The 26,253-nt window shown below is 32.5% G+C and overlaps 1 protein-coding gene across 1 annotated transcript; it reads left to right on the top strand.

Annotated features, from left to right (window-relative positions):
- The first annotated feature begins 869 nt into the window (after positions 1–869).
- On the top strand, positions 870–19,353 carry LOC132738930 (adiponectin receptor protein-like). The gene is made up of 8 exons (XM_060726551.1): positions 870–991; positions 9,260–9,370; positions 10,177–10,282; positions 11,421–11,745; positions 12,543–12,723; positions 13,232–13,419; positions 14,833–15,026; positions 16,406–19,353. The coding sequence occupies exons 2-8, from the start codon at positions 9,276–9,278 to the stop codon at positions 16,529–16,531; spliced, it is 1,215 nt and encodes a 404-aa protein (XP_060582534.1). The 5' UTR covers positions 870–991; positions 9,260–9,275; the 3' UTR covers positions 16,532–19,353.
- Positions 19,354–26,253: the final 6,900 nt, after the last annotated feature.

The raw sequence follows: 26,253 nt of genomic DNA, 5'->3' as shown, positions 1-26,253 counted from the left end.
ACACATGTATGCCAAACTAAACAAAGTTTACCGTACGGAAATCAAGTTATGGCCACTTTTCTGAACTCAAGCTAGGATGTTATGATCGAGGGCCCTTTTTTAGAAATGAGGAACCTTTAAATAATCTGCAATAACATTCTAAAGAAAAATGTTTTCCCATGAATTTTTGGTAAGAAACAAATAGTACCATTCAGCTAACAATCCACATAAGCAAAATTATGGTTTCTACATAAATTTTTTGAAATCTGTATAAAAATGATTACCCCACCCATTTTTACCACGTGTCTGACCATTTTCCTACTTAGGGAGCCTAATTTAAAAAATCCTTAAATTTACCCAAATGAGTGCCTGTTTTCAAAGTTTCCCTAAATGTTTAAAGAAGTATATTGGTTGATCTTGTAAAATATGAAATACTTTTACCGTCTAGTTTTGATTTTATTACACTTTGAAAATATCAGGTACCATATTTATTACTAGAAAGTCAAAATAAGTTTACATTTTGGCCATAATTCTTTTCAACTTTATAATAAACTTCACATGAACAATAAATATTTCATGTAGGCCAAGAAAATCTCTGTAAATATCCGTCGAAATTTACGTGTAACGTTCAATTTATTAAAAGAGTGGGGCAGTCCGGTATTAAGTCTAACCCGTCTTTTTATATTTTAGGCAGAATTATATTTTATCGTTAAGATTTTCAAATATCAACTGTCAGTCAATCACCATGAAATATATAATAGACAATTCAGGTCAACTTGACTATGAAAAAAAAAGAGAACAAATTTAGCTAAAAGAAAACTTGATTAAACTTTTCTTTTTTGCCAAATCATACAACAAACAAAAATATAAAGCGCCCGAATGAGTTAGATCAGTGGTATCCGGATTCTACTGATTTTTTCCTTGACAACATAGAAACCAGCGGAACAAGGAATCATTTTGTTGACATATTTTACTTAACCAAAATGACTGAACTATTGTTTTAAAAACACCAGTGAGTAATCATGATAAATACGTTTTTGCTACTGAATTGAAATTACACAGTTTACCACTGAAAATTAGTTAAAACTCTCACTGTGAAAGCTTGCGTAACTTTTGTTGTCAGACACACTTTTTTCTCGGGGTCAACTGGTCAACAAATAATGAAACAAATCAATGTCGCACTAGTAAAAAACAGAAGATTCCTGTATCATTGTTTTTCATTTTGAAATTATAAGCTTCAATTTAATACCTTTCTATTTCCTTTTGTTTGTTAGTCCAACTAATTAGACTTGTCAAAGAGACACCGAGATAATTTTGGACGGGCGCTGTCTTTTTCCAAGTCCAACCACGAACTGCATTTTTATGCACGGACGCTTCCCAATTAGAAGTTGTTGGGAGCGAAAACTAGAACAGTTTCAAAGAAACGGTATACATTACCTGAACGAGAATCGTTTTTTATGCAAGATTCCAAATTATCATACTTCAAAGTCGAACAGAAGTCTAAATATTCCACTTTAATTTTTAATCGTTGAATGTTATTGAAAGCGGCCATATTGGAAAGCGGTGTCATGGTAAAATCCATGGTGTAACACAGGTATCGGCGGCGATCGATTGTATTTGCCAAGCTTTATTATACAATTTGTTTATGTTATTTATATGAATTATTGCAGGAATAACTCTTTTATTCACACACAAATATTTCAGCATTAAAAAGAGAATTTGAAAAGAAAATTCTGATAACCTTACTTACAAATTAAATAGTTTATGATGTCAGATCATACTGCATTTAAGTTGTCAAATTAGATATTATTAAGTTGGATTTTTTAACATCTGTGATCATTAAGTGAAATTTCTGAACTACCTTTTTATTTTATAACCCTGCCATGATTTCCCACATACGAAAATACAATGAAATTGTAGGTACATCTTAATGAATTATAATTATAATTATACTATACATGATGAAGCAAAGAAGAATTTCAATTTATATTACACTCCATATCAATTTCTAGTTTATTATCTTTAAAAGAAATTGAGGACGGTTGTGAAGGGGAAGAAGTTCAAAACAACCAAAAATAACTTTAAAATTCCGAAAAAAAAATCTTAAAATTTCAAACTATAAAATGGAATTTCAGACAGTCCTCAGTAAAATACAATTGTCGCACAGATTTGATGGGGTTTATGATAAAAACGCAGCAAGAGGAAATTTAGTGACCGTTATTTAGACGTTGAATAGCATAACAATGTAAGACAGATGGGAGAAATGTTTGAACGACTGTCGCAAAAGGACACCAAAACCTCTGATACCCATTAAAAATTCCATGTTGTCTAGTTCCCGTTGAACGGCACCTCGAATGTGTCACATTGAAAGTTCCATGATTACCGCCGTATTATGTACACATTTGTGGATGTTGATTAATAATTTCAACATTATTATGTTTAAGTTTTCAATTCTGTTTAAACCGGCGAAAGGGAGCACTCACACCTACCAGAGCCGTCTTTGGCACTCCTGTGTATTTATGTTTCGATTTTGCAGTTTCAGGCGTTTTTGGTGGGTTTTTTTTCGAGGGGGGATACATGATTGTGGATAAGTTTTTTTCTTCTGTTTCTTTACATTTCTTTGCTTGCTTGCCGAACCTTGTATTGATAATCATTATCTGTTTGTTACGGTTCGGTATACATGTATACAATATGATGAACAAGGAAAGGCGGCGTTCAATGAACGCAACTCCCACACGACCCAGGAACATGAACCATTGGCAAGGAGCCCAGGATGATTCTAAATTAAAACGGGACAGGGCGCAAGGGAGAGCACGGTCAGGCTTATCACTAAAATGTAACTGAGAAGGAAATCAAAGAAAATAAATAAATGAATGATTAATAGGACCACTAAGTTAACGAGCACAGGGGAAGGGGATAGGAAATTCGGGAGGGGGCGAAATAAAGAAATAAAAACTTAGGGGCAAAGGGAAGATACTTACCAAAGACGAGAAAACAACAAGGGACACAAACAAAAGTGTCACCAAAACAGTATGAAACAGGACCACTAAGTTAACAGGCACAGGGGAAGGGGATAGGAAATTCGGGGGAGGGGGGCGAAATAAAGAAATAAAATTAGGGGCAAAGGGAAGATACTTACCATAGACGAGAAAACAACAAGGGACACAAACAAAAAAGTGTCACCAAAACAGTATGAAACAACAAGACATACACCTTATACATTTATAAGTCTTAATCTGTTCATTTGAAAAGATCTGATCTTCTCAATGACTTTTTTTTAATATCCTATATAAAAAGATTTATTTCAATTAAAATATGTGACCCTTCCTTTAAATATGTGACCCTTCCTTTATAGTTACACAGCATATGGCTGGATCACAATAAAGTTCCCTTTTAGTAAATTAATAAAGTATGTCAAGAAGACATTTAACTTTATCAATAGGTTTAATATGGTATTATACATCGGCAATCGGTGAAAAAAAAGAGCTCTTGAAATATTATTTGTACAAATACTGAATAATTTGAAGTGTATTTCAAATAGTTTCCTTCAATATTTCTTTTACGTTCTTAATTGTCATATAAATATGCATGTATAAATAAAGTCAGTATTTTATCCGAGAGTGACATTTGGCAGTCATTAGCAGTAAACAAGAAGGCAAACCACCAATTGATAAATGTTGAGTACATGTATTAAAATATTTAAAAAATATTAAACAACAGGACCATTGCATTTTAGGTTAAATACAATGATACTTTTCAATAGTATTTAATAATGCACACATTTATTAAAAAATGATGAATAGATTTATTTCCCCCGATATTTTGTTTAATTTAATCTTCATGCGTAACCCACACTTACCTGCTAGACACACTGGTAGCTACTACCAGCTTTCACGGAATCGATTTTTTACGATGACGTCATAACATGTCCGCCGAAGATAGAGTAGACAGTACAAATTTGAAATAAATCGCATGTATGCGTTAAGACAGGTACAATCTAATATTTTTTTCTAGGAGAAGTTAGTACTAAAATTTATATTCTATTGATCTTTAGAGGTAATTGAAGTTACTTTTAGGTTTAAGCAGTAAAAATCAGTCCAAACTATCGATAGTGTTACCGGTAGATTTTCCGTGCGTAAAAATGACAGTTAAAATTAGGCGTAACGGTTTGACAGTAAGAAACAAAAGTCTGTAAAATGGGTCAAACCGATCACGCCGAATTAATTAGGCTATTTGTTTGTATAATTTGTTGGTTTGTCCCACGTGAGTCAAAATCCATTTTTGGGATGACATGCAAGTGTTTTGGTATCACATACATTATTCCCCCAAGGTACAGCTTTTCCATCAGTGTCATTGTTTTGATATGAAATTAGGCAAAGCCTAAGAATGGGGAAGTCGGTTAATTAAAAGTTAATTTTTCGTTTTAAAGGTGACATTTGGCATTATATGCACCGCTCATTTTCACTCGCAATACAGTACTCGACGATTATTATTTAGCCGAAAAGTTGCGATTGACCGTAATCAGAATAACCCGCCTATTATCATTGAATAACATTGAAAATGGCACCGCCCAACTAGAACTGACACTGAAAATTTCATTGATGGTATAGAATTCTGGGTACGTTACGATACCGAAATCAACTTGATTTCGGTAAAGTTACCGAAATCAACTTTTCATTACCGAAATCAACTCGTAAAAACCAACCTAGTTAAAATATTGCTATTATTTCTTCATTATTTGATGAAAAATAGTGAAATAGACTTTCAGTTAAAAAATCTACTGAAAATATTTTATTTTAATGATGTTATTAACAAAAATGTAATTATTGAGTTACTTCCCTTTGTTCTAAACGACCCGTTATGTGTTTAGCATTACCGAAATCAACTCGTAAAAACCAACCTAGTTAAAATATTGCTATTATTTCTTCATTATTTGATGAAAAATAGTGAAATAGACTTTCAGTTAAAAAATCTATTGAAAATATTTTATTTTAATGGTGTTATTAACAAAAATGTAATTATTGAGTTACTAGCCTTTGTTCTAAACAACCCGTTATGTGTTTAGCATTACCGAAATCAGCGGTGAAGTTTAAATTATGTATATAATTAGTAGATAGTAGATTAGATAACTCTAGTAGAGCTCTATTTTATAGACATATTTCTGTTTTTAAGTTTCAACCATATCTAAATATTATCAATGTTGAACGGTTTTGTAAAGATCTCACTATGTTAAGAGTATTATCACATAGATTGCACATTGACTCAGGTAGATGGACTAAACCAAATAGTACACCTTTAAATGATAGAAAATGTTTTTCATGTAATGTCTTAGAAGACGAATACCATTTCATATTAGAATGCAATGTATATAATGATTTAAGAAAAAGTCTGATACCGCCATATTAGCATGTCATATATCTGCACGTGATTGTCGTGCATAACAATATTCTAATCAAATCGTATTTTTAAAAAGCTATGATCGGACTATGATGGAAAAATAAAATACTCTGTAATATGAGTTAAAGATAATTATAAATTTTGTACATGTTTATGTTTTATGAAGAAAAAATATCCAACTTCAACCAGAAGTTTATGATTTTCTATTATAAATTTGAATACAGATATATAATTCGACTGCTCTGAAAATGTTCCATAAAAATTGTATAATGTATCAGGCAGTAAAATTGGAAAGTTTGTGTCTTTCTTTTATTGAACAGTTAAACTTATTTTAGTCATTTATTTAAATGTTTAATACGAAATAAACAGATGGTTCATTATAATCTTTTATCTTTAACATACATTGTATGTCAACTGTACCTCCTGTCTTAATTACTTCACACCTTACTTAATACAGTAATACACAGCATGTCATATCGTACAAGTTACAACATTTCATAATTGAAATTTGTCAGTATAAAGTGTTCCATTTTTTTTTCATCATATAAATATATACCAGTCATTCCATAAATTTATGCTGTTTACAGATATGAAATTTAAAATGATTTTAAATCGATCAACATAAAATCATGACTTAACACTTTTTCAATAAGTAGAATATGTAGTTAAGTATCCGGGACATCAAAAAATTGCATACATTTTTGGAACAACTGATAGGCAATTTGGTAATAATAATATCAAAGCACCTTGTCTCATATACCGAAATGTTTTCTACGGAAACGTTTAGCGACCACCCCTACAAATTAGTTAAAACAGGTCTTTTGACAATTTATTTAATATAAAATTATATTTTTACCAGCTTAATAGATCTGAAATATTTATAATATAGAACTATAAAAAAAGTCTTTTAAAAGATTGCGGTTAACGAGTATGTTATGTCAACTAACACCTCCATTGTCCGAGCACGTGTATGCTTGCTCCTTATTAGTAAAGGTGTTATGATGAATGGCTACCGCTACGTCTTTTTATTTTAATCAAATCATAATTATTGGATTTAAATTAAATACTGTGATAATTTCCAATCAACTATTTTAATAGTGATCTAAATTAGGCGGATAACTTCAAACACAGTTTTGTTTAATCTTGTATTTTGAAATCATTAAGAAACATCAAAGAGATGATACGCTGCTATGTTATCTGACTAAACATTGAAAATAAGCGATATGAATTCAAAGTTTAAAACTCACTCAAATACCTTTTTCATAGACTTCTGAAATTCATGCAAATATTTTAGGTGTTGTTCTCATCTTTGAAATGAAATCTGATTTGATTTCGGTAATGCAACACCTTAATAACAAGGGAAGTATTCATGATATAATATACATATCCGTCAATAACATCATCATTTTTTATAATTAAATATTATTTTCCTTTGTTTATGGTTCAGTTTGAATGATTTTATATTAATTAATTAAACAAGATCTATGAAAATGTTTATTTTAACTTTTACAAGCCGATTTCGGTATGGTAACATATATTTCGGTTCGAAGTAATCTTGATATATAGGTATTTGTTTCTAATTTCATAATTATTAATTATTTCGAACTGATTTTTTGCATGAAAGTCAAACTAAACCTATTGTAATAGATTATAATGAAAAAATTATAATAGAACGCTTAATTGTGATTTAACAAGTCGATTTCGGTATTGTAACATATATTTCGGTTCGTGACAAATTAGGGAATAATCTTGATATTTAGTTATTTGTTTCTAATATCATTATTAATGATTATTTCGAACTGATTTTTTGCATGAAAGTCAAACTTTACCTATTGTAATATATTATAATGAAAAAAATATAATAAAACGCTTAATTGTGATTTTATAAGTTGATTTCGGTAATGAAAAGTTGATTTCGGTAACTTTACCGAAATCAAGTTGATTTCGGTATCGTAACGTACCGTAGAATTCTATGTATTCTTTAATTGTTTTTTATTTGATGTTCTTTTAAATATACACATGTTGTCTATAGCTGGGCAAGCCAAAGTCCAGGCCCGCTTCGCGAACCCAGCCTTTGACTTCCCCGTATGAATATTATCACTGGGGTGTCATCGTTCTGTCCTGTCAAAGCTTTAGTGTAGCCCATTATTCAAAAATTTCAATAGTAACCAAGATTGAACAAGAATACTTGCTTAATATGACAAGGGGCTTAGAATTCTGAAAGAAATGTTTTTGGAGTTATGCCACATTTTTAACTTTAAATTTTTAAGAGCCAAGCCTTAACACCACATGCGGTGCTCTTGTTTTAACTTAACATTTAACACAGCTCTCATGGCAAGAACTTTTAGATAGCAAAATAGTGATAACTGATATGCAGGGTTTTATGAAACGCAGAATTCTGCTTCCCTTAGTAATACAGGTAAATCTTGAACTGTGTCTGTATGTAAGAAAGTTATCTTTTTATGTCCAAGTGTACGCACAAGAATATTCCTAGAGTTTCTGACCTGATCTGATTATATCACTTTCTTCCTGAATTTGCATTTTCGAACAGATAGATAAATTGGCATTAACGGACTAGTAACATACATGTATCAATTATTAATACCAGCCAATTGATTGGTGTAGAAAGAAACATGTGTGGATGATTTCTGGTTTGTTAGAACTCTGCAAAACGGCTAAATTGTTTCTTTTCGGGGGGGTTAAAAAAAAAAAGATGAATGAGAAGGTAATACAGTCAGTTGAACTGACAACTGAGAGTCATCAGAAGCTGCAACTTATAAACATGAGCAGGATTTTCTAGTTTCATGACTAGAAAAATTTAAATGGCTGCGTGATGATGATAAAATGTTCTATGACACTTGCATTTCTGTGAAAAGTTCCACAAAAGTTCCAACAAACCAATTTAAACATTCAATTTTAAAAAGCAATATTGAATTGTATATGTTTGAAAACAGTACCTTTAAGTGGGTAAATAAATAATTTTTCTGCAGAATTGAGTGGTCTTCATAGTCTCTTTCAGTTAAAATAATTTTGGACCCCTAAAAGTTAGGCCTTGACCCCTACTTTTCTAGTCTTTGCATCCACCGGACCCCTAAAATTTCAAAGCATAAGGGGAGGCCATCAAAACATACAGTCACACTTCCTACATTCATTTAAAGTTGATGGATCATCCATATTTTTCCAATCAGAACACGAAAAGAAAAAATAATAACTAGAGTAACATTTTTATGTAACATTTACAGTTTAATCGGACATATTGTCCATTAATACAGAAACTTAATGGGGAAAAAGAAATTTAATTGCGAAAAAGAAATTTAGTTTGGAAAAAGAAATTTAATGGGGGAAAAAGTTCCAGTGATTTATATTGGAAGTACAATATCCTGGTAAGAGTATGAGGAAGTGACTTTTGCTATCAGTAAGTTTAATCTGAAAGAGAGTGTCACCAATTTTCTTTTGAATGTTCAGTAGCATAAAGCAAGTTTTGAATTGATTTTCCTATTAGACAGAAAGTGTGACCATATAAATACTCTGACATCAGTTTAAAGCTTAAATTACCGGTATATTGTACAGGGGGTTTCAGTGGCTGAGTGGTTAAGGTCAAACCGCTTGTCTCACACTGTGGGTTAGATACCTGACAGGGACTTTGGATTCTTTCATGTAAGGACGGTATCTGGTATCTAGGTTTTAGAATGTAGGTGGTTCTACTCAGTTGCCGGTAAGGTCAATACTAAAATTAATTGTTTTACAATCAATTTTCTGAACACAGTATCGAAAGTTAAGCTGATTCTAATACATGTAGGCTTATCAGTAAGGGTTGCTACCGTAAGACGTTAAGTATATACACAAGTATAACACAATGAGTAAATGTAAAATCTGTTTTCAGAATATTGTTATAAAAAATGGCAGGAGCATCATCAGAGATTGGACTGTACATAGAGGCAGAACCTGTAGTGTTACAACCTAAATGTTCCAACGGAGTTGCTAGTAGGAATCCGTAAGTTTTTAAGACTCAAGTTGTAAGATTGCTTCATGTAATTTTATTGTCAGCAGGCAAACTGTATTATCATCATTGTGAAATACATGTACATGTAATATACATGTGTAGTGTTAAACTTTTTTAGTCAGCAATAAAATATCCTATTACAGTGATTTTCACCTTGTATAACTGAGACCTATAAAAGGCCTCTCCTCAAATGAATTTTTCTTTGAAATCATGCAGGTTTTCCCAAATATCTAAACTTACACCAGCTTTCTTTCTTCCCAAATTTGAAACTTTAGCAATAATTTTTCCCAAAATGAAGAGGCTAAGGTCTTTTCCCAATTAAGTGAGAAAATTCACTGAGTTATGTTCCATTGTTAACTGTGAAATATGTTGTTTAAGTGTATTATCAGCAACAAAATATACTACACAAAGCCTATTTTGTCAGCAGTGAAACATTTTTTGTCAGCATTGAAATATACTTGTTGAATTTTATTGCCAGCTTACAAGCCTGCCAAAATAAAGCACATATGAGCCGTGCCATGACAAAACCAACGTAATTCGTTTTTGACCAGCATGGATCCAGACCAGCCTGCGCATCCGCGCATTCTGATCAGGATCCATGCTGTTCGCTTACCAACTCTATTACAAGTAGAGTAACTGATAGGGAACAGCATGGATCCTGATCAGACTGCGTGGATGCCCAGGCTGGTCTGGATCCATGCTGGTAGCAAACCCACTATGTTGGTTTTGTCGTGATGCGGCTCATTTATATATATAATGCAGTGATTTTACAAAAGTTTTTATATTTTATTGTACAGAAATGTATATATCAACAGTAGTAGTGATGATGAAGATGATAGTCTACCAGGCAGCAGAAATCATGATAAGATAGTGAAAGGACACTTATTAGGAAATGGTTCAAAGGTACCGTATTTTACCTATAACAAAACCCTACCTACTTTGTTATTTAAAACTTCCACACAAAACGGGTCTGAAAACATCAGCATATATGTTTGCTGTTATTAAATATGCATAGAAGTAAAATTTGCAGCTTTGTGGGATTGTAGCTTTAAGGTGTTTTCTCTACTGTCTAAATGTAAGCGGATCAAAAATGTGGTGAAATATTTATTTGACAGACTTTTTCTGTTAAATCAATTTTAGAAGCTAAGACCCACCAACAAAAAGTGTTTATATAGGCAAATAAATACAGTGTACAGTAATCATGGATTGAAAGAAGTCATTATTGATAAATAGCTTTTCAATTTTGTTACATAAAGTTCATAGCCTGTACTTCGGTGCAACATGTCCTGTCTCTATTGACATCTAATCTGTTCACTGCAATTTCACCAGTTTTATATATTAAACCCTCATACCTTCATATTAACAATAGACTATTCCAAGTCAAAGTAGGACCATTCAAGTCCATCATACCAGTTAAGGGTTAATGAAGTTTCATATTAACCCTTAACCTTTCGATATTGTGTAATGGATTTGCCTTCCTTGAATTTGGAACAATCCCAATCAAGGTTTTAGGGTCTTCAATATCATATTACAATAATTGAGCTACCAGGAGCTTGTAGCAAGGTCAGATGACATAGAAGTACAGGCTGGCCTGGCTCTATACTGGTTGCAAAGACTGATCACTTTTGATTCCAGCAGGTTAAGGGTTTATAACTTAATGTGTATGTTATTGCCAGACAAGTAGCGAAATAAGTGACAAAATTAATGTTCTTTAGTGGCATCATATTTAATATTTTCGAAATCATTACTAGCAGTTGTAAAACAAATGTTCTTTAGTTTAGCTTATCTTAAGTTCTATTGAAATAATTTTTTAGACAGATTGCATAGACTACATTTTCATTTTACTCTAAAGGTCCTGCGTCATGTTTGATATTTTTGAAATCATTACTAGGAATTGTAAGACAAAATGAAATATTCTTCATTTTAGCTTATTTAGCTTGCGTTTAACACAAATTGTACAGAGTACATTTTCATTTTACTCGTATTCACAGGCCTGCTGTGATGAAGTTTTAAAGTTCTATGTTTTCATTTCAATTTACAGGGAAACAGCAGATCTTTGAACACATCAGTAATTGAAGAAGAAGTAGTGTATGAAACTGATGATGACGATGATTCTGAGATTCATTCTCGTGTTGGCGACTTTTTTACCGCGCCGTGCAGAGCGGCTGAACAAGCGGAGGAGTTTGTGAAGAAGGTGTGGGAAGCCGGTTGGCGCGTTGTCCATCATAATACCTTGCCAAATTGGTTAAGAGACAATGAATTTCTACATAAAGGTCACAGATTGCCAACAAATTCCTTTGTGGCCTGCTTTAAGTCTGTTTTTCGTATACACACTGAAACAGGGAATATATGGACCCATTTATTAGGTGAGTGGACATTTAAACAAATATTTGATGTAAAAATTGACCAGTTTTCTTAACCATGACATTGTTTGTTCAGTTTTATACTGATTAAACATATTTCTGTTTGAATCACTGCTGTCAATCCACCTTCCTGCCTTTCTTGGATGACTCACTAGTAATTAACAATTTCTCTACAAGTGACTGACTTACTCCACATGATTTTTGTCTTGTATAACAGTTATGAATTTTAGAAGACACAAGTTTGCCTCTGCTTATCCATGTGGGGAAGTTGTTGCTGCCAGTAGGTTAAGAACTCTTTAAGAGGAAGCAATTGTGAACATCATGTTAAGGGATCTTGTAAAAAGAATTAGATATACAAGTACATGTACAAGCTATTAAAAATAAAGAAGGAATGATAAAGTTGGTTCAGGTGATCTTTTGAACTTGCCATTGTGAAGGAGGATGGCATCATACTATAGTTAGCCATGCAACAGTACTGAATTTGTTTAGATTCATGGACTCCATATTGATAGCATATTTAATTAAAGTCAGTTCCACGTCTTGTGTCTTAAATACATCTGATGTCTTCCTTGACCAATAAAGGTGGAAAGTCGCCATATGACAATTACAGTATCAGTGTAACTTAAAACCAAACACCATCAACAAGAAAAACAAACACTAGCATTGAAAGATTTAGAAAACTTTAAGTGCTGTTTTTTCGACAAATAAACAATAAACATTCATTGATTACTTGGTGTTTGTGAAATGTTAAGTAGGTGTATTATATTCATGAAGTAATGTAAATTTTCTCCAATTTACAGGTATGATAGCCTTCCTAGGGATCACTGCCTATTTTCTGTCTCGACCAACAATTGAAATCCAGTGGCAGGAAAAGGCTGTATTCTCAGCGTTTTTCATGGGTGCCATCATGTGTCTGGGTTTCTCATGGGTATTTCACACAGTCTTTAACCATTCACAGAGAATAGGGAAACTTTTCAACAAGTAAGTGATTTGAACAAGTATTATATATGAAAAGTATCACTGTTACTTAATTATTTGTTCTTGAAATAAAATGATTGTGCATGATTATGGCAAATTTTGTTGTGATTATGTTTATACTGTATAAATGAGTATGTACATGTTATTTATATGCTACTCTATATGAATACATTGTATGTGATATAAATTTGATGGGTACGCTATTAAATGAAAAAATGATATTGTATCAGTGAGATATATTCAATATCATTCATCAATGAGATAAAATATATATCATTCTCCAATAGGATGGATAATTTATATTACTTACTAATGAAATATAAATTTAAAACTATCTCACTCATCATTGCATGATAATGTATATGACTTACCAATGAGATATGAAATATATCACTCATCACTGCATTATAGTCTATATGACTTACCTATGAGATATAAAGTATATCACTCACTAATGAGACTTAACGCTCACTAATTTGTCTGAAAATTGACAGTAATGTTTCTGTTTCAGGTTGGATTACTGCGGGATAGCTTTCCTGACAATGGGATCGTTTGTACCATGGTTATATTATGGATTTTATTGTCAGATGGGAATAAAGATCATATATATGGTACTGACATTTTCCCTCGGAACAGCTTGTATAGTAGTATCACTTTGGGATAAATTCAGTTTACCAAGATTTCGAGCTCTCAGGGCTGGTATGTATTTTGTCCTTTCAAAAATATGTTGATTGAGCTGGTTTGTCCTTCTGTCCATCCTTCTTCCACACAAACTGATATTTTCATTTCTCATAGTAGTATTATTTACTGCTTAGTTAACACAGGACTTGAAAAACCCATGATTTTTTATGCCTCTCTTGAAACACCCTTGAAAAATAAATTTTACCTCCAGGACCCTTTGAAAATACTTGAAAATTAACTGAATGGGCTAGAAAAATCCTTGAATTTGAAATTTCTGCCTTGATCTTGAAAAAAAAAGTTTTATTAAGTTTGAAAAAAAATCAAAGGAAATTTATTTTTAGTTTATACTGGCTATAGTGCTTCTAACTGCATAATACTGGCAATAGTGCTTCTAACTACATTTTACTAATGTAAGTTGTTAATTTTGAACTTTAAGGCCTTAAAAACCTTGTGAAAGAAATGGTTTTTTATCAATCATGTACTGACAGAGACATAATCACATTACATGGAACTCTACCCTTCAGTAGTGTTTCAAGTTGTTTCTATCAAGGTCACTTATAGCTTAAAATAGAATTGTATTCTTTTCCTTGTTGTATGGCCATGATCTTAGCATTGCGAACGCAAATTTGGGAGAACATTTATCAGTGTTGTAGATGTTTATTTTACAATTTTGATTTCTTTATTTAGAGAAATTCTTGTGAAGAAAGGTAAGAACATATTTGTTTTGTGAGTAATGTACACTTTGAAAGAGAAAATAGGCTTATGGAGTATTTTGTTGGAATGTGGAAGGAGAATAATCATATTAACTACTCATGTGCCTGAAACAATGCCTAAAGGGCAATCAGAATTTTATTCAGCATGCTACCAAAACTTCAATATCAGATTGTTTTGACCAAAATAAATGTTTTGTTAATGTACCTTAACCTGCTGAAACTAAAAGTGATTTGCTTTTGCAGCTAGTTAAGTGTCGGAATGGCCTGCTCATCCATGCAGCCTGACCAGCTTTGATGTTGACATTCCTTAAACCTTGAATGTCCCAAATTGAAAGAAGGGCAAGTTCCTTACACAAATTCAGCAAGTAAAGGGTAAGGTTGCTACTTTAACGGGGCTTCCGTGACAGAGTAGTTAAGGTCTTTGACTTCAAACCACTTGCCCCTCACCGCTGTGGGTTCGAATCCCTTCAGGGACTTTGGATTTTTTCATGTGAGAAAGCTATCCAGCTAGCTTACGGATGTCGGTGGTTCTACTCTGGTGCCTGTTTGTGCCTGGAAGGGCACTTGAGGTCTTCCTCCACCAGTAAAGTGGGAACGTCGCCATATGACCTATAATGTGTCAGTGTGACGTAAAACCCAATTAAACAAACAAACAAACAGATACTTAAACATACATGTTAACATGGAGTTTTAATCGTATGTTGCATTTCATTTGTAGGAGTGTTTATAGCTTTCGGTCTTAGTGGTGTGATTCCAGCCATTCATATTGTTAGCACAGTGGGATTCTGGGATGCGGTCAATAAGGCGTCACTCGGTTGGTTGGTGCTGATGGCTTTTCTGTACATAACAGGTGCAATCATCTATGCAGTGAGGATTCCTGAGAGATTTTTCCCTGGAAAGTTTGATATCTGGGTACGTACAAGTTTGTCCTGACTTACATTACATCATTTGGTTTAAACATATTTATTTAAGCTCCAATTCAAAACAAGTTTGAGTCCGCTTCCTGGAACCAACCAGTACTAGTGTCGTACGAAGAAACATGGTCATGACCAGATTCGGACTTGAACCCATGGTCCCTGGGTTGTGAGGCAGACACCTTAACCACTAGGCCACCTCTTCCTTTATACATGGTTTACATTATTTAAGACAAATTAATAGCATAGACTGTAAAAGGGAGATTTTTTAGGATGTTGGAAACATGATCGATTGGTATTTTTGGGATTTGGGTTCTTCTCAATATTTAGAGTTTACATAATTTTTGGGAGGATGTTAGATTAGCTCTAAATCAGAAAACATTATCTGTGGATGGAAACAGAAGAGCTCACAATGTTACACATTGTTAAGCATACATGTATATATCTTTCACCAATTGGGGAAGTTTTAAAAAGATAATATTTTTGATTTGGGAAGTTACACCAATTTTAAGCTAAAAAATAAGCCAATGAAAAGATTTTTCTGACACAATGTATGCAATTTATACGTTATACCTTGATGGGTAATTATATTTGATCATGACCATTGTCTCCAGGGTCAATGTTTTTCTAAAAGGTCAAAGTTGACTCTGGAATTGTGGGACATGGGCATACCTGTATTTATATTAAGCTATGACATTGAACAATTTTTTCTCTAGGATGGCATCAGACAAGTTTCCAAAATTATCTATGTACATGTATTGATTTACTGTGTAATTTTAATGATGTAAAAAAAAACATTGGTGGGTTAGAAAAATCATCACCTTAGTGCAGTAATTGGTTAACTCCTTATATGATTTAATAGGAGTTAACCCGTTACTGCATCAAGGTAATGAAATGCTTCCTCAACATTGCATTCTAAGCAAAAATGTGGCAGTGATCTGAATTATAAGAACATCATGTTTGTTATCCAGTGGTATCTGGTGCCATCCTTGGGTTGAGGAGATTTTCTCTTTGTGACGATTGATCTCCGACATCGTGTCTAATTCAGGATAAGATTTAAAGTCTGTCACTGGCCAAAAATTTAGTGATTACTGTAAGATATCCAGGAAAGTCTGTTAGGTGGACTGATCACCTAGATATGATTAAAATCGTGTTGAAATCAGCGTAAAAATCAGACAACCAAACAAAGCGAACATCGAGCTAGCGGAGGTCAGTGTTTTCACTTAAATTATGGCTTATGTCTGAAATAATTTACTAGGATGCAATAAAGATCTTTTTCAAGTAGTTAAGCATAGGAAGCACAGTATTGTATTGTAGTGTAACATAAACTTCAGTAAATAAAAAGTAAGTATTTCTTATTGTCATTTGGTTTTACAGTTTCAGAGTCATCAGATATTTCATGTGTTTGTCCTGGCCGCAGCTTTTGTACACTACCACGGTATAACAGAGATAGCCAACTATAGACTTACTTTAGGTGATTGTCTGTCCACGAAATTCTTCTAGATGTACAAATATACCTGATGTTAACCTGTCTAAATCAAAGAGCTAAAATGCTGTACCTTTGATATTATAAATAAGAACTCTCTTTTTTATATTTTTTTTATACATTGGTCGATATGTATTAATAGCAACAAGAGAAAAAATAATTAACAATTGTGTAAATAATTAGATAGTTAGATGAAAACTTTAATGTATAAACAAGAGAAATTTAAAAGATAATCATGAAGAAACACTTTACAATTATATGTGGTGAAGATTATATATGTTAAAGTATTGCTACAGTACCATATCTATGCAGAAACTGTTTTTCGATTTTTGGATTACTTTAATTTTATTGTACCTACTAAATGGATCTTAAGCCATCCAAGAATTTAACGTTTAAATTTCTACTCTTGATACATATAATTAAAATCACAAATTCAATATCTCTAGAAAATGCACAATTCTTATTCTTTGCAAATTTTTGTTTCACCCTAACCCCACTTAATTGATGCAGTTGACTAGTCCAGCTTTGAATGAGGAATGAATCATTGTTAGTTAAAGGGATGTCAGTACAAGAATTATGAAAATAGTTATAAGAGTCTTGGTATGACTGCAGGGATGTGCAGATTGACCTCTGTACTGCTGGAATAGGAAAGTTAACATTTCCACTGGCATTCAGATAGTTAATTTGGAAATTATTAACTCTTATTTAACTTGCTGAATTTTTTCTAATAGACTTGTGCACTTTCTATTTTGGTTTTGTAACTGTTCATTATCAATTTTGAGGTACAAGTAAGAAAAATGGAAATTTAAAGTTGGTCAGCTAGTAGTTAAAGTTAAACCTGATTAAAACATAAACTGGATAGATGTATGGGCTCACCTGAATATATAATGGTTGAAAAATTTAATCCCTTGGGTCGTTTAAGTACAAAATTATCTCATTCATTTTGTACATGTATGTATCAAGATATGGGGGCAGACGTCAACAATATTAAAAAATTTACTTGCCTTTAGATAAGGAACCATTTTAAAATCTACAATAAATCAGAGTTGCATAATGATAATTTCTCATTGAACTATCTATTGATGTTTTTATTGGAAAGGACACTTGTGTTTAGGAAAAGAACTGATCGTAGTTCCATTGTATGTTTTTTGTTGCTGTCAGTTTTGTTGTAGAATATATATATGATGTACAACATTTGAGCTGCGTCATGACAAAGCCAACATAGTGCGTTTGCGACCAGCATGGATCCAGACCAGCCTACCCATCTGCGCAGTCTGATCAGGATCCAGTCGCTATCAGTTTCTCTACTTGTAATAGAGTTGGTAAGCGAACAGCATGGATCCTGATCAGACTGCACGGATGCGCAGGCTGGTCTGGATCCATGCTGGTTGCAAACGCATTATGTTGGTTTTGTCTTGACACGGCTCATTTAATCATTTGTTATTGCTGCACAATAATCAGACTGATATAGTCCCAATATTTTTCTTTATATCACATCTGAAATTTATGTTGACATGTTTTTCATTTGACCAAATGTCTTACTATGAATTGTCGTGCACTGAAATCATGTCATTTTGTAACTTGTACATATCATCTTTGTATAGGAAGCTTTTCTTGTGAGAAGTTATTCTCTCAAAACTTAATTCTGTTTATTTTACCTAGATCTGTTGCCATTAAAACTTCACTTCATTTAATTAATGAATAAATATTTTGTATTGAATCAATTAACATCTTAATGATTTTGAATATAATTTTAATGATTTCACTTAGTTTATTGTTTTAATATGTATTCCTTATTAGATGTATTTAATGACTCATTAAAAGTAAAGAGTCTGTCCTAATGATTATGTATTGCCAAATTAATGATCATCTGAGTTATATAATGATTTATGTTATGAAATGATCTTAATGATTGCCTGTTGTCATGTTGATGATTAATGATTCATCTGATGTTGAAAAAAATATCTTAATGATTAAACAGAGAATTTGATTTAATACATTATCATGATAATTTAATGATTTATCTAATGTAATTAATAAAAGTGTATAAAGCTATACATTTGCTATAAAAAATTATAGTTTTAATTTTAAAAAAAGAATACTTCCAAAATGCTTGTATGAAATAAATACTAGTATGGAAGTAAATTGCCTTAAAAGTGAATAGTGCATGCACGAAAATCTTTGCTAAACAGATAAAAGTTCATAAAACCCTATTTTAAATATCAGAATAATATTTCGTTCTGTAACATTTTATTCTGTTTACATACAATATTCATGTGTATTAAATAACAGAGATATTCTATGTTAAAACTCTATCGAAAATCAACCATAAGATTATGGAACCGATAAAATTTGACTGGTGATAAATTTTATGAAAATATTTCATAGTATATAGCTTTATACACTTTGAATTAATGATTTAACAAACTTAATTATCTCAGTGATTTAATGATTAATCTAGCCAAATGATTTATGAAACTTTGTTATTCCATATATCATCTCAGAGATTCATCTAATGTCATAAAACATCTTAATGATTTATATTAATTTATATTGATTTAAATGGATCATTTTACATAATGAATCAGTGGTAATGGGGTTTTATTGATTTTTTTCTTCAGTTTTTTCTGCAAAATCATGTTACATTACCAACATAATGGGATTTTCCTTATTAAAACATTATACGGACTCGTTAATGATTAGGTAAGAAATGCTGTTAAAGTGGCCTTTAGCTTTACTTAAGATTAAATATGTTATTTTTAGATAAATCATTTTGTATAATTGTCGGATCAAAAGAATTAAAATGGAAAATGAAATTTTGGTAAAAAAAATGGTAAAATACATAAACAATAAGAAAACCCCTCTATACCTGTGATCTACCGGTCCACTCTATATCTAAATAAGTAAAGCAGATGATTTGTTTCCGGATCTTCTATTTTTAGAAACGTAAGTCACTAATTTGTTATTAATACTTATTGGGACGCTGTTTTGAAGATGGCTTTCACAGTGATATGATGCACTTTACCAAGATAAAATTTCTGAAATACTTAGTCTGAAACAACACAGAATTATTTTTCCAAAAGAAAAGAAATGCTGAAGGCCGCTTTAAGACATTTTAATGCATCTTTTATCATTTGATAATTTAATTGTACATATATGCCGGATGTAATATTTGATTGAAAATTACACTGTTAAAACAATTTATAATTTCTTTGTCAAATTACAGTAAGTTGAAATTGAGGCCAACATTGAAGATTGGGAAAATGAATGTGCTAGCCTCATTAAATAAATTTTTACACATGTTCATGTTCAATGTACAGCTATAGAATGTGTAGTTAAAACATTTCAAATGTCATGTTCTAACAATATTTTGATATTTTTTCTTCTTTGTGTCGAAACAATCAGAAATCAGAAAATCTTGTTTAATTGGCTGATAACATTTTTTTAAACCATCTATAAACATAGCCCATTTTATTTTTAATTTTCAGCCTGTATGAACAAGAAATAAGAAATAATAAAATAATTTTGAATATGTGATGATAAAGTATGTGATAATTTATTTAAAAAAAAAAACAACTTTTTTTTTGTCTTATATTACTGATGCATATTTTCATATAAATTAGGGGGTAATCTTTTCTTTTGGTAAGGGTTTAAAATTTTTGTAATGTAGATAGAGTTTTTTATTGATATATACATATTTATCAGTCTTTTTTATTTTTTCTTTCAAATGAAAATACAATGCTGGTAATGATCAAAATTAGTTATAGTTTTTGTGCGTTTTTTTTTTAATTTTTGTTTCAAAGTGACTTTGACTATTTCATTGGTATATTGTAAATAATTTTTGATAATTGATGATATTTGAATTGACTTTATTTTTTGATTAATTGTCTTAAAAGAGTGTGGGAGGGGGTGGGGTGGGGACACAAATATTGGTTTAAGGTTTGAGAAAGATATCTTCAGATTACTGAAAATTGCTTAGTAGACTTCATTGAAGTTAGAATAATTATCACATTTCAGATTTTTTTTTTTGTATGATAAGTAGTTGGTTTTTATTCCTTAAAGGAACACTCCACCAGATTTGTGCTTATTTCTGAAAGTTTAGGAAATGTTTAAAGTTGCAAAAAAAATGTTATCATGTAAACAAATTAAGTTGTTTTGGCTAGCTCATAAGCAGAAATAAGGCATTTAAAATACATATAAATTGTATAAGATTTGCCTAATGATACACACATTTTGTCTGGGTCTGTTCTAATTAGAATAGTCAATTTAGTCTGGTTTTGATATATATTTCTTCATTTCCTAAACTCTTAATGTAATTTTGTTAAAGTTGATCTTTTTAAAAGTTGGATTGCTCATCTTTAGGGGTGCAGCGTTTTATTTTCAGATATATGTTTTTTCTTTTTGAATCAAAAATTTTGTAAATTTATGACATAGATGTTATCTACATCTCTGATCATAGAGGTATGACAAGAATATGGAGCTTTTTTCCGAGGTTTGAAATGACTTGCAGTGGTTAAATTATGACAGAAAAATGAATTTTTGGAATTTCGTTTTAGAAATTGTATTTAATGCTGTAATCAGATTCACATAGAAGATTTTACAAGTTTGGTAAAAGAGTTAGCTCCCTTTTTGTTTAAATTTTCTCAAATGTTTAGAACTGTTATATGATATGAATGTATGTTACGTAAAAAGTACATATTCAAAAATTGTTTGAACGTGTATATGCTAGGTTATATCCAGATACCTTCTATGATAAGAAAAACACAGGGGTGTTTCTAATTGTGTAATGAAATTTAAAACTGTCCATTGGTGACTCAGAGACATATGATTTTTGTTAGGTTCAGAGACGTAATGATTTTTAACCAGGGATAGGGTTAGGTTCACTTCAGTGCGATATCAATGGAATTCAAAATTAAATTACTAAAATTATAATGTCTTTACAGTTGAGCTTGACCAGACTGCTCTAATGTGCTGTGAGGCCTGGCTAAATTTTTGTGGCAAGTAAAAGTAACTTTGGCAGGAAGCACTCTATGATGAAGCCATTGAAGGGTTTCTTTGCAGATTTGCGGACTTTTTTGAATAATTATATTCCTGTGAAGCGATCAAAATAACCAAAATTGTAAAAGGGGAGTCTAATAAACGTTTGGAATATTTTCTGGTGCCTGAAATAAGTCTGGGAGAAGCACCGGAGGTCTTCCTCCACATGCACAGCTGGAAGAATGTCATGTGACTTTTTCAGTGTCCATGTGTAATAAAAGCCAGTCAATCAAAGTTTTGTCTTAATATTCAATTTTATCTAGCTATCTTGGAATACTGCCAACTCTGCCAACTCCTCTCGTGAGTGTTATAGGCAGGAATTAAGATTCCTTTGAAATCTAAATGTAAGGTTTAATTCTATTTTTAGTTACTTCTATCAATGTTTACTTTAAAGAAATCATGTCGTTTCCAAAGCTGAATTATAACCACGATCTTAACATTATTATATTTTAAGATCAATATTTTATATGATATAAATAAATCGTGTGTTTTGTGTTTATTGAAGTTAGTTTACATCTACTTATAAAAAGTAAAGTGATAATCTTTAAAGGCACGCTATGCCTTAGAAAGAAAGAAATTTTTACATCTTTAGAAAAGGACAAACATGTTTTTTTATAATGGTTAAAACAAATATTATATGTTTGTTACCATAATTTGTCATAAATAAAGGTAGCAAAATGTAAAAAAAGAGTACAATGTAGTATTACTACTTCCATACAAGATACTAATTTACAATAACTGTACTTATTGTCACATAGCAACAGATGAAAAAAGATGGTTCAAGTAATTGGCCAATGAGTAACTTTTTGGATACTTTAAAACAAATTAAAAGTACACCAAAATTAAAAAGGTTTTTTAGAATTAAAAAAAAGCATTTCTGAGTCATAATGGGCCTTTAAGGAATTGAGCTATTATTATTTTACAAACGATACTGGGTTATTCATCATTACTGACTTAAGATGTCTGAATTTATTTATAGACGTACATGTATAGAAATACACATGTTCATGATTACTAATCGTAAGATAATTTGTTTTCAACAAAATATGGATGAAAAATGGTAAATACAAGTTTAGAAAATTTATTTTATGTAGCAAGAAATTTTTTTACTAGAAAAGCGGAGCTTTCATTCACAATACTGACAAAATTTTGCATAATGTTATAAGTAATCAGAGATAAAACTTTGAAAAAAAATATTTTCTATATTTTTAAGGAAACAGCAGTATGAAAATTGTTACTTTAGTTAGAACAATTAAAAAAGTGTGAGAAAGCGACCTGACATTTGAATGTTTGTACATGTATACGGATGTTTTTTATGGTAATGTTATTTATTGATTATTGTACTGTTCATATTACAGATTCACTCTTTAATTCACGTTTCAAGTTTGGAAAAAATATAGTTGAAGTTATCAAAAAATAAATTGTTACTGAAGCTAATTAAGTGTCATTGTTTTTTGTGTGTTTATTTGTTGTCTATATTTGGTCTCAATGGCTGGAGTGGTGCATGATTCTGTATCGTTAAACCCTCAGTTATGTACTTTCGAAGGTTCGATGCGCATTTTAGACCAGTATTTTGTCGGCGATGCATACGTACTTAATATTGCCTGGTTTCCTGAATTCTATAATCACATTTGGAGTCTGCACTCTATATTACTAACACATACTGGTGCCGGATGTGGGAACGTGGGCATGTTAAAGGTAGGCGCTGTAGCCGTGTGACACACCGGAGTTTAATACCCTGGTTACGCGACTTCAACAATCCGACAGGTAACGCCTAGATTTTAAGTACAGCCGGGAATTGTCAAATGAGCCGCGTCACGAACAAACCAACATAATGGGTTTGCGACCAGCATGGATCCAGACCAGCCTGCGCATCCGCTATCAGTTTCTCTACTTGTAATAGAGTTGGTAAGCGAACAGCATGGATCCTGATCAGACTGCGCGGATGCGCAGGCTGGTCTGGATCCATGCTGGTCGCAAACGCATTATGTTGGTTTTGTCGTGACACGGCTCAAATGATTTATATATATGTCGCTTTAAAAACTCGGTCATAATGCATAAACGGGTCTCTATAAATGAAAAATGAGGTAATTGGATAAATATTACTGTAGTCAATTCTTATAAAATTATAGTAAATTGAAAGCCACAGACAGCTCAGCGATGTCAAATGATATAAACATTTTATACACTTAACTCTGAGGGTTGATGGAGAAAATTCTTTTTAAAAAAACCCAACAAAACAACAACAACTTAAATTATTTTTTTGTTTAGTTCACGATGCGCATTAAAGATTATTTTACTGTGACTAATGTAGTTTTATATAAATTGCAAGTAAAGAAAAGCAATAACAACAATAAACACACCAATTATATGAGCCGTGTCATGACAAAACCAACATAGTGGGTTTGCGACCAGCATGGATCCAGACCAGCCTGCGCATCCGCGCAGTCTGATCAGGATCCATTCTGTTCGCTATCAGATTCTCTACTTTTAATACGGATGCGCAGGCTGGTCTGGATCCATGCTGGTCGCAAACTCATTATGTTGCTTTTGTCGTGACGTGGCTCATATAGCAACAAAGAACACAATGAAGCAACAACAAAACACAAACATTATTGTGATGTTGAACTTGTATATTTCTTTATAAAGGCTAGCCATGTGTTTGGATAGCAAGCCATGTGTTTGGATACCAAGCCATGTGTTTGGGTACCAAGCCATATGTTTGGATACCAAGCCATGTGTTTGGATATCAAGTTATGTGTTTTGGTACCAAGCCATGTGTTTTGGTACCAAGCCATGAGTTTGGTAACTAGGTCATTGTGTATCTTTAAGCCAGCAGTACTTGCACAGGATCATCAGACGAATTTTTTTTATTCGATTGAGTTAGAAGCTGTAAGCTAATTGAAACACTCTCAAATCCGTTCCTGGAACGAACAAGTACTAGGCATGAGTGTAAAGTTTCTTGCTCACGGAAACAACGGCATGCCCCTGAAGGGGTTTGAACCCACGCCACCAGCAAAATCCTGAGATTATTAGTCCGATGCGTTAACCACTCCATCTTTGTTGGATATACCAACATAATGTATTCGGTTACGTCAAGCTAGAATAAAACTATGCGTTAAGCTTTTAAGTTTAAAAAAATGAATTTTATGACAGTATGCAAAACAAGAAGATAGTACGGTTTTTAATTTTATATATATATTATTAAGCAGGTTACAATGCATCGAGTCCAGAGCTCATCTAACTGATATCGTAGTTGCAAAACATGTTTTCCATTTTAAGTACTTTTTAATGGGAGAGCCTGGAGTAAATGCTCATCAAACTAAACGATTTCCGTGTAAATATCTTATTTACAGCATATTTTCTTTTTTAAAGGTACATGTGTACTCTTGCAGTTTCGGTGAACTTTTCTTTTAACCATTAAGTTCAACGTTTAATTTTGCATGAGATAAATTCTAAGGTATGCTTAAAACAGTCGCAATGGCTTGGCGTCCTGAGGCCATGATGGGGGTCCTCACGGCGACCACCCCGACCCTATAGCGTCCATGGCGTTTTCCGCCCTTGCAACGCAGTAAGGTCGCAAGTTCGTCATAGTCATGGTTTTGCCGAAGCCATCAGTAATTAAAAGAGTATGGTTAGACAACAGCACAACACGTATGTTGGTGACTTATTTATTAAACAGCATGCATCAACTCTTTGCATGCCGGGAAAATTATCGTCTGCAAAATTGTGTAGTCTGCTAAATTGTTTAATCTTATCCAATTTCTCGAAAAGATTGACTGTCAGAGCTGTCAACAATTGCCATGACTACCTTATGTAAATTAATAAATTACGGTTACGGTCTGTTTCTTACGGTGGCACAAAGGTGACATGTGTGTGTTTTTAGCTATCTTGTGGCCACGACTTAGTAACTCGTGGCCACGACATATAGTATCTCGTGGCCACGAGTTAGCTATGTCGTGGCCACGACTTAGTAACTCGTGGCCACGACATAGTATCTCGTGGCCACGAGATAAATAAAAACACACACATGTCACCTTTATGCCACCGTAGTTTCTTCGTTCGGTTGAGTAATAATATTTACATTATACATGTACTTCACCATGTACACTGAGCATGTTGTTTATTTTATGTTAGCAATCAATCAAGAATGACTACACTGAACTTTTACCCACCTCCCCTCTAGCACAGCAGTTGTGCGATATTAGTCATTCATAAAATACTTAATGTCAGTTTTCTCAAAATTAAATGCGCGCGCGCGTGAGTAGTTTCTGTTGTTGTTTCTCTACTAAATCCTACGCTTATTTCAGACCAAGCGCCATATCCGTGTAGAACAGATAAACAGTTTCAATACATCGCTAACTTTTGAAGTAGATGATACCGCTTTGTAGCTCATTTCACCTGGAAATAATTAGTGCCTGGTTGAAGAAAGCACGAGAAGTTAAGGAATAATTATTTGGATTTCGGAGAAAAAAAGTTATGATGTTTTTGGTTTATTTACTGGGTGTGTTAGCGGTAGCGTACGGATGCTCCATACCCGAGGGTGGGTATAAGGAACCTACGCCGGCGGACAATGTTTACTATGCAAAACACGTCGTTGTCGGAGAAGTTACAGAGATCCTAAGACCGGATCCCAAGTTTAATGATAATTAAAATAGCATTTAGGTCATGGAACGGGCAATGTATTTACAAAGGGGCCCTT

The sequence above is a fragment of the Ruditapes philippinarum genome, unplaced genomic scaffold (assembly GCF_026571515.1).
Source record: "Ruditapes philippinarum isolate M1 unplaced genomic scaffold, ASM2657151v2 ctg3002_1_1_1_1, whole genome shotgun sequence".
Taxonomy (NCBI): Eukaryota; Metazoa; Mollusca; class Bivalvia; order Venerida; family Veneridae; genus Ruditapes; species Ruditapes philippinarum.
Note: the sequence above shows the minus strand (reverse complement) of the source record. Positions and strands in the feature narration are given on the sequence as shown.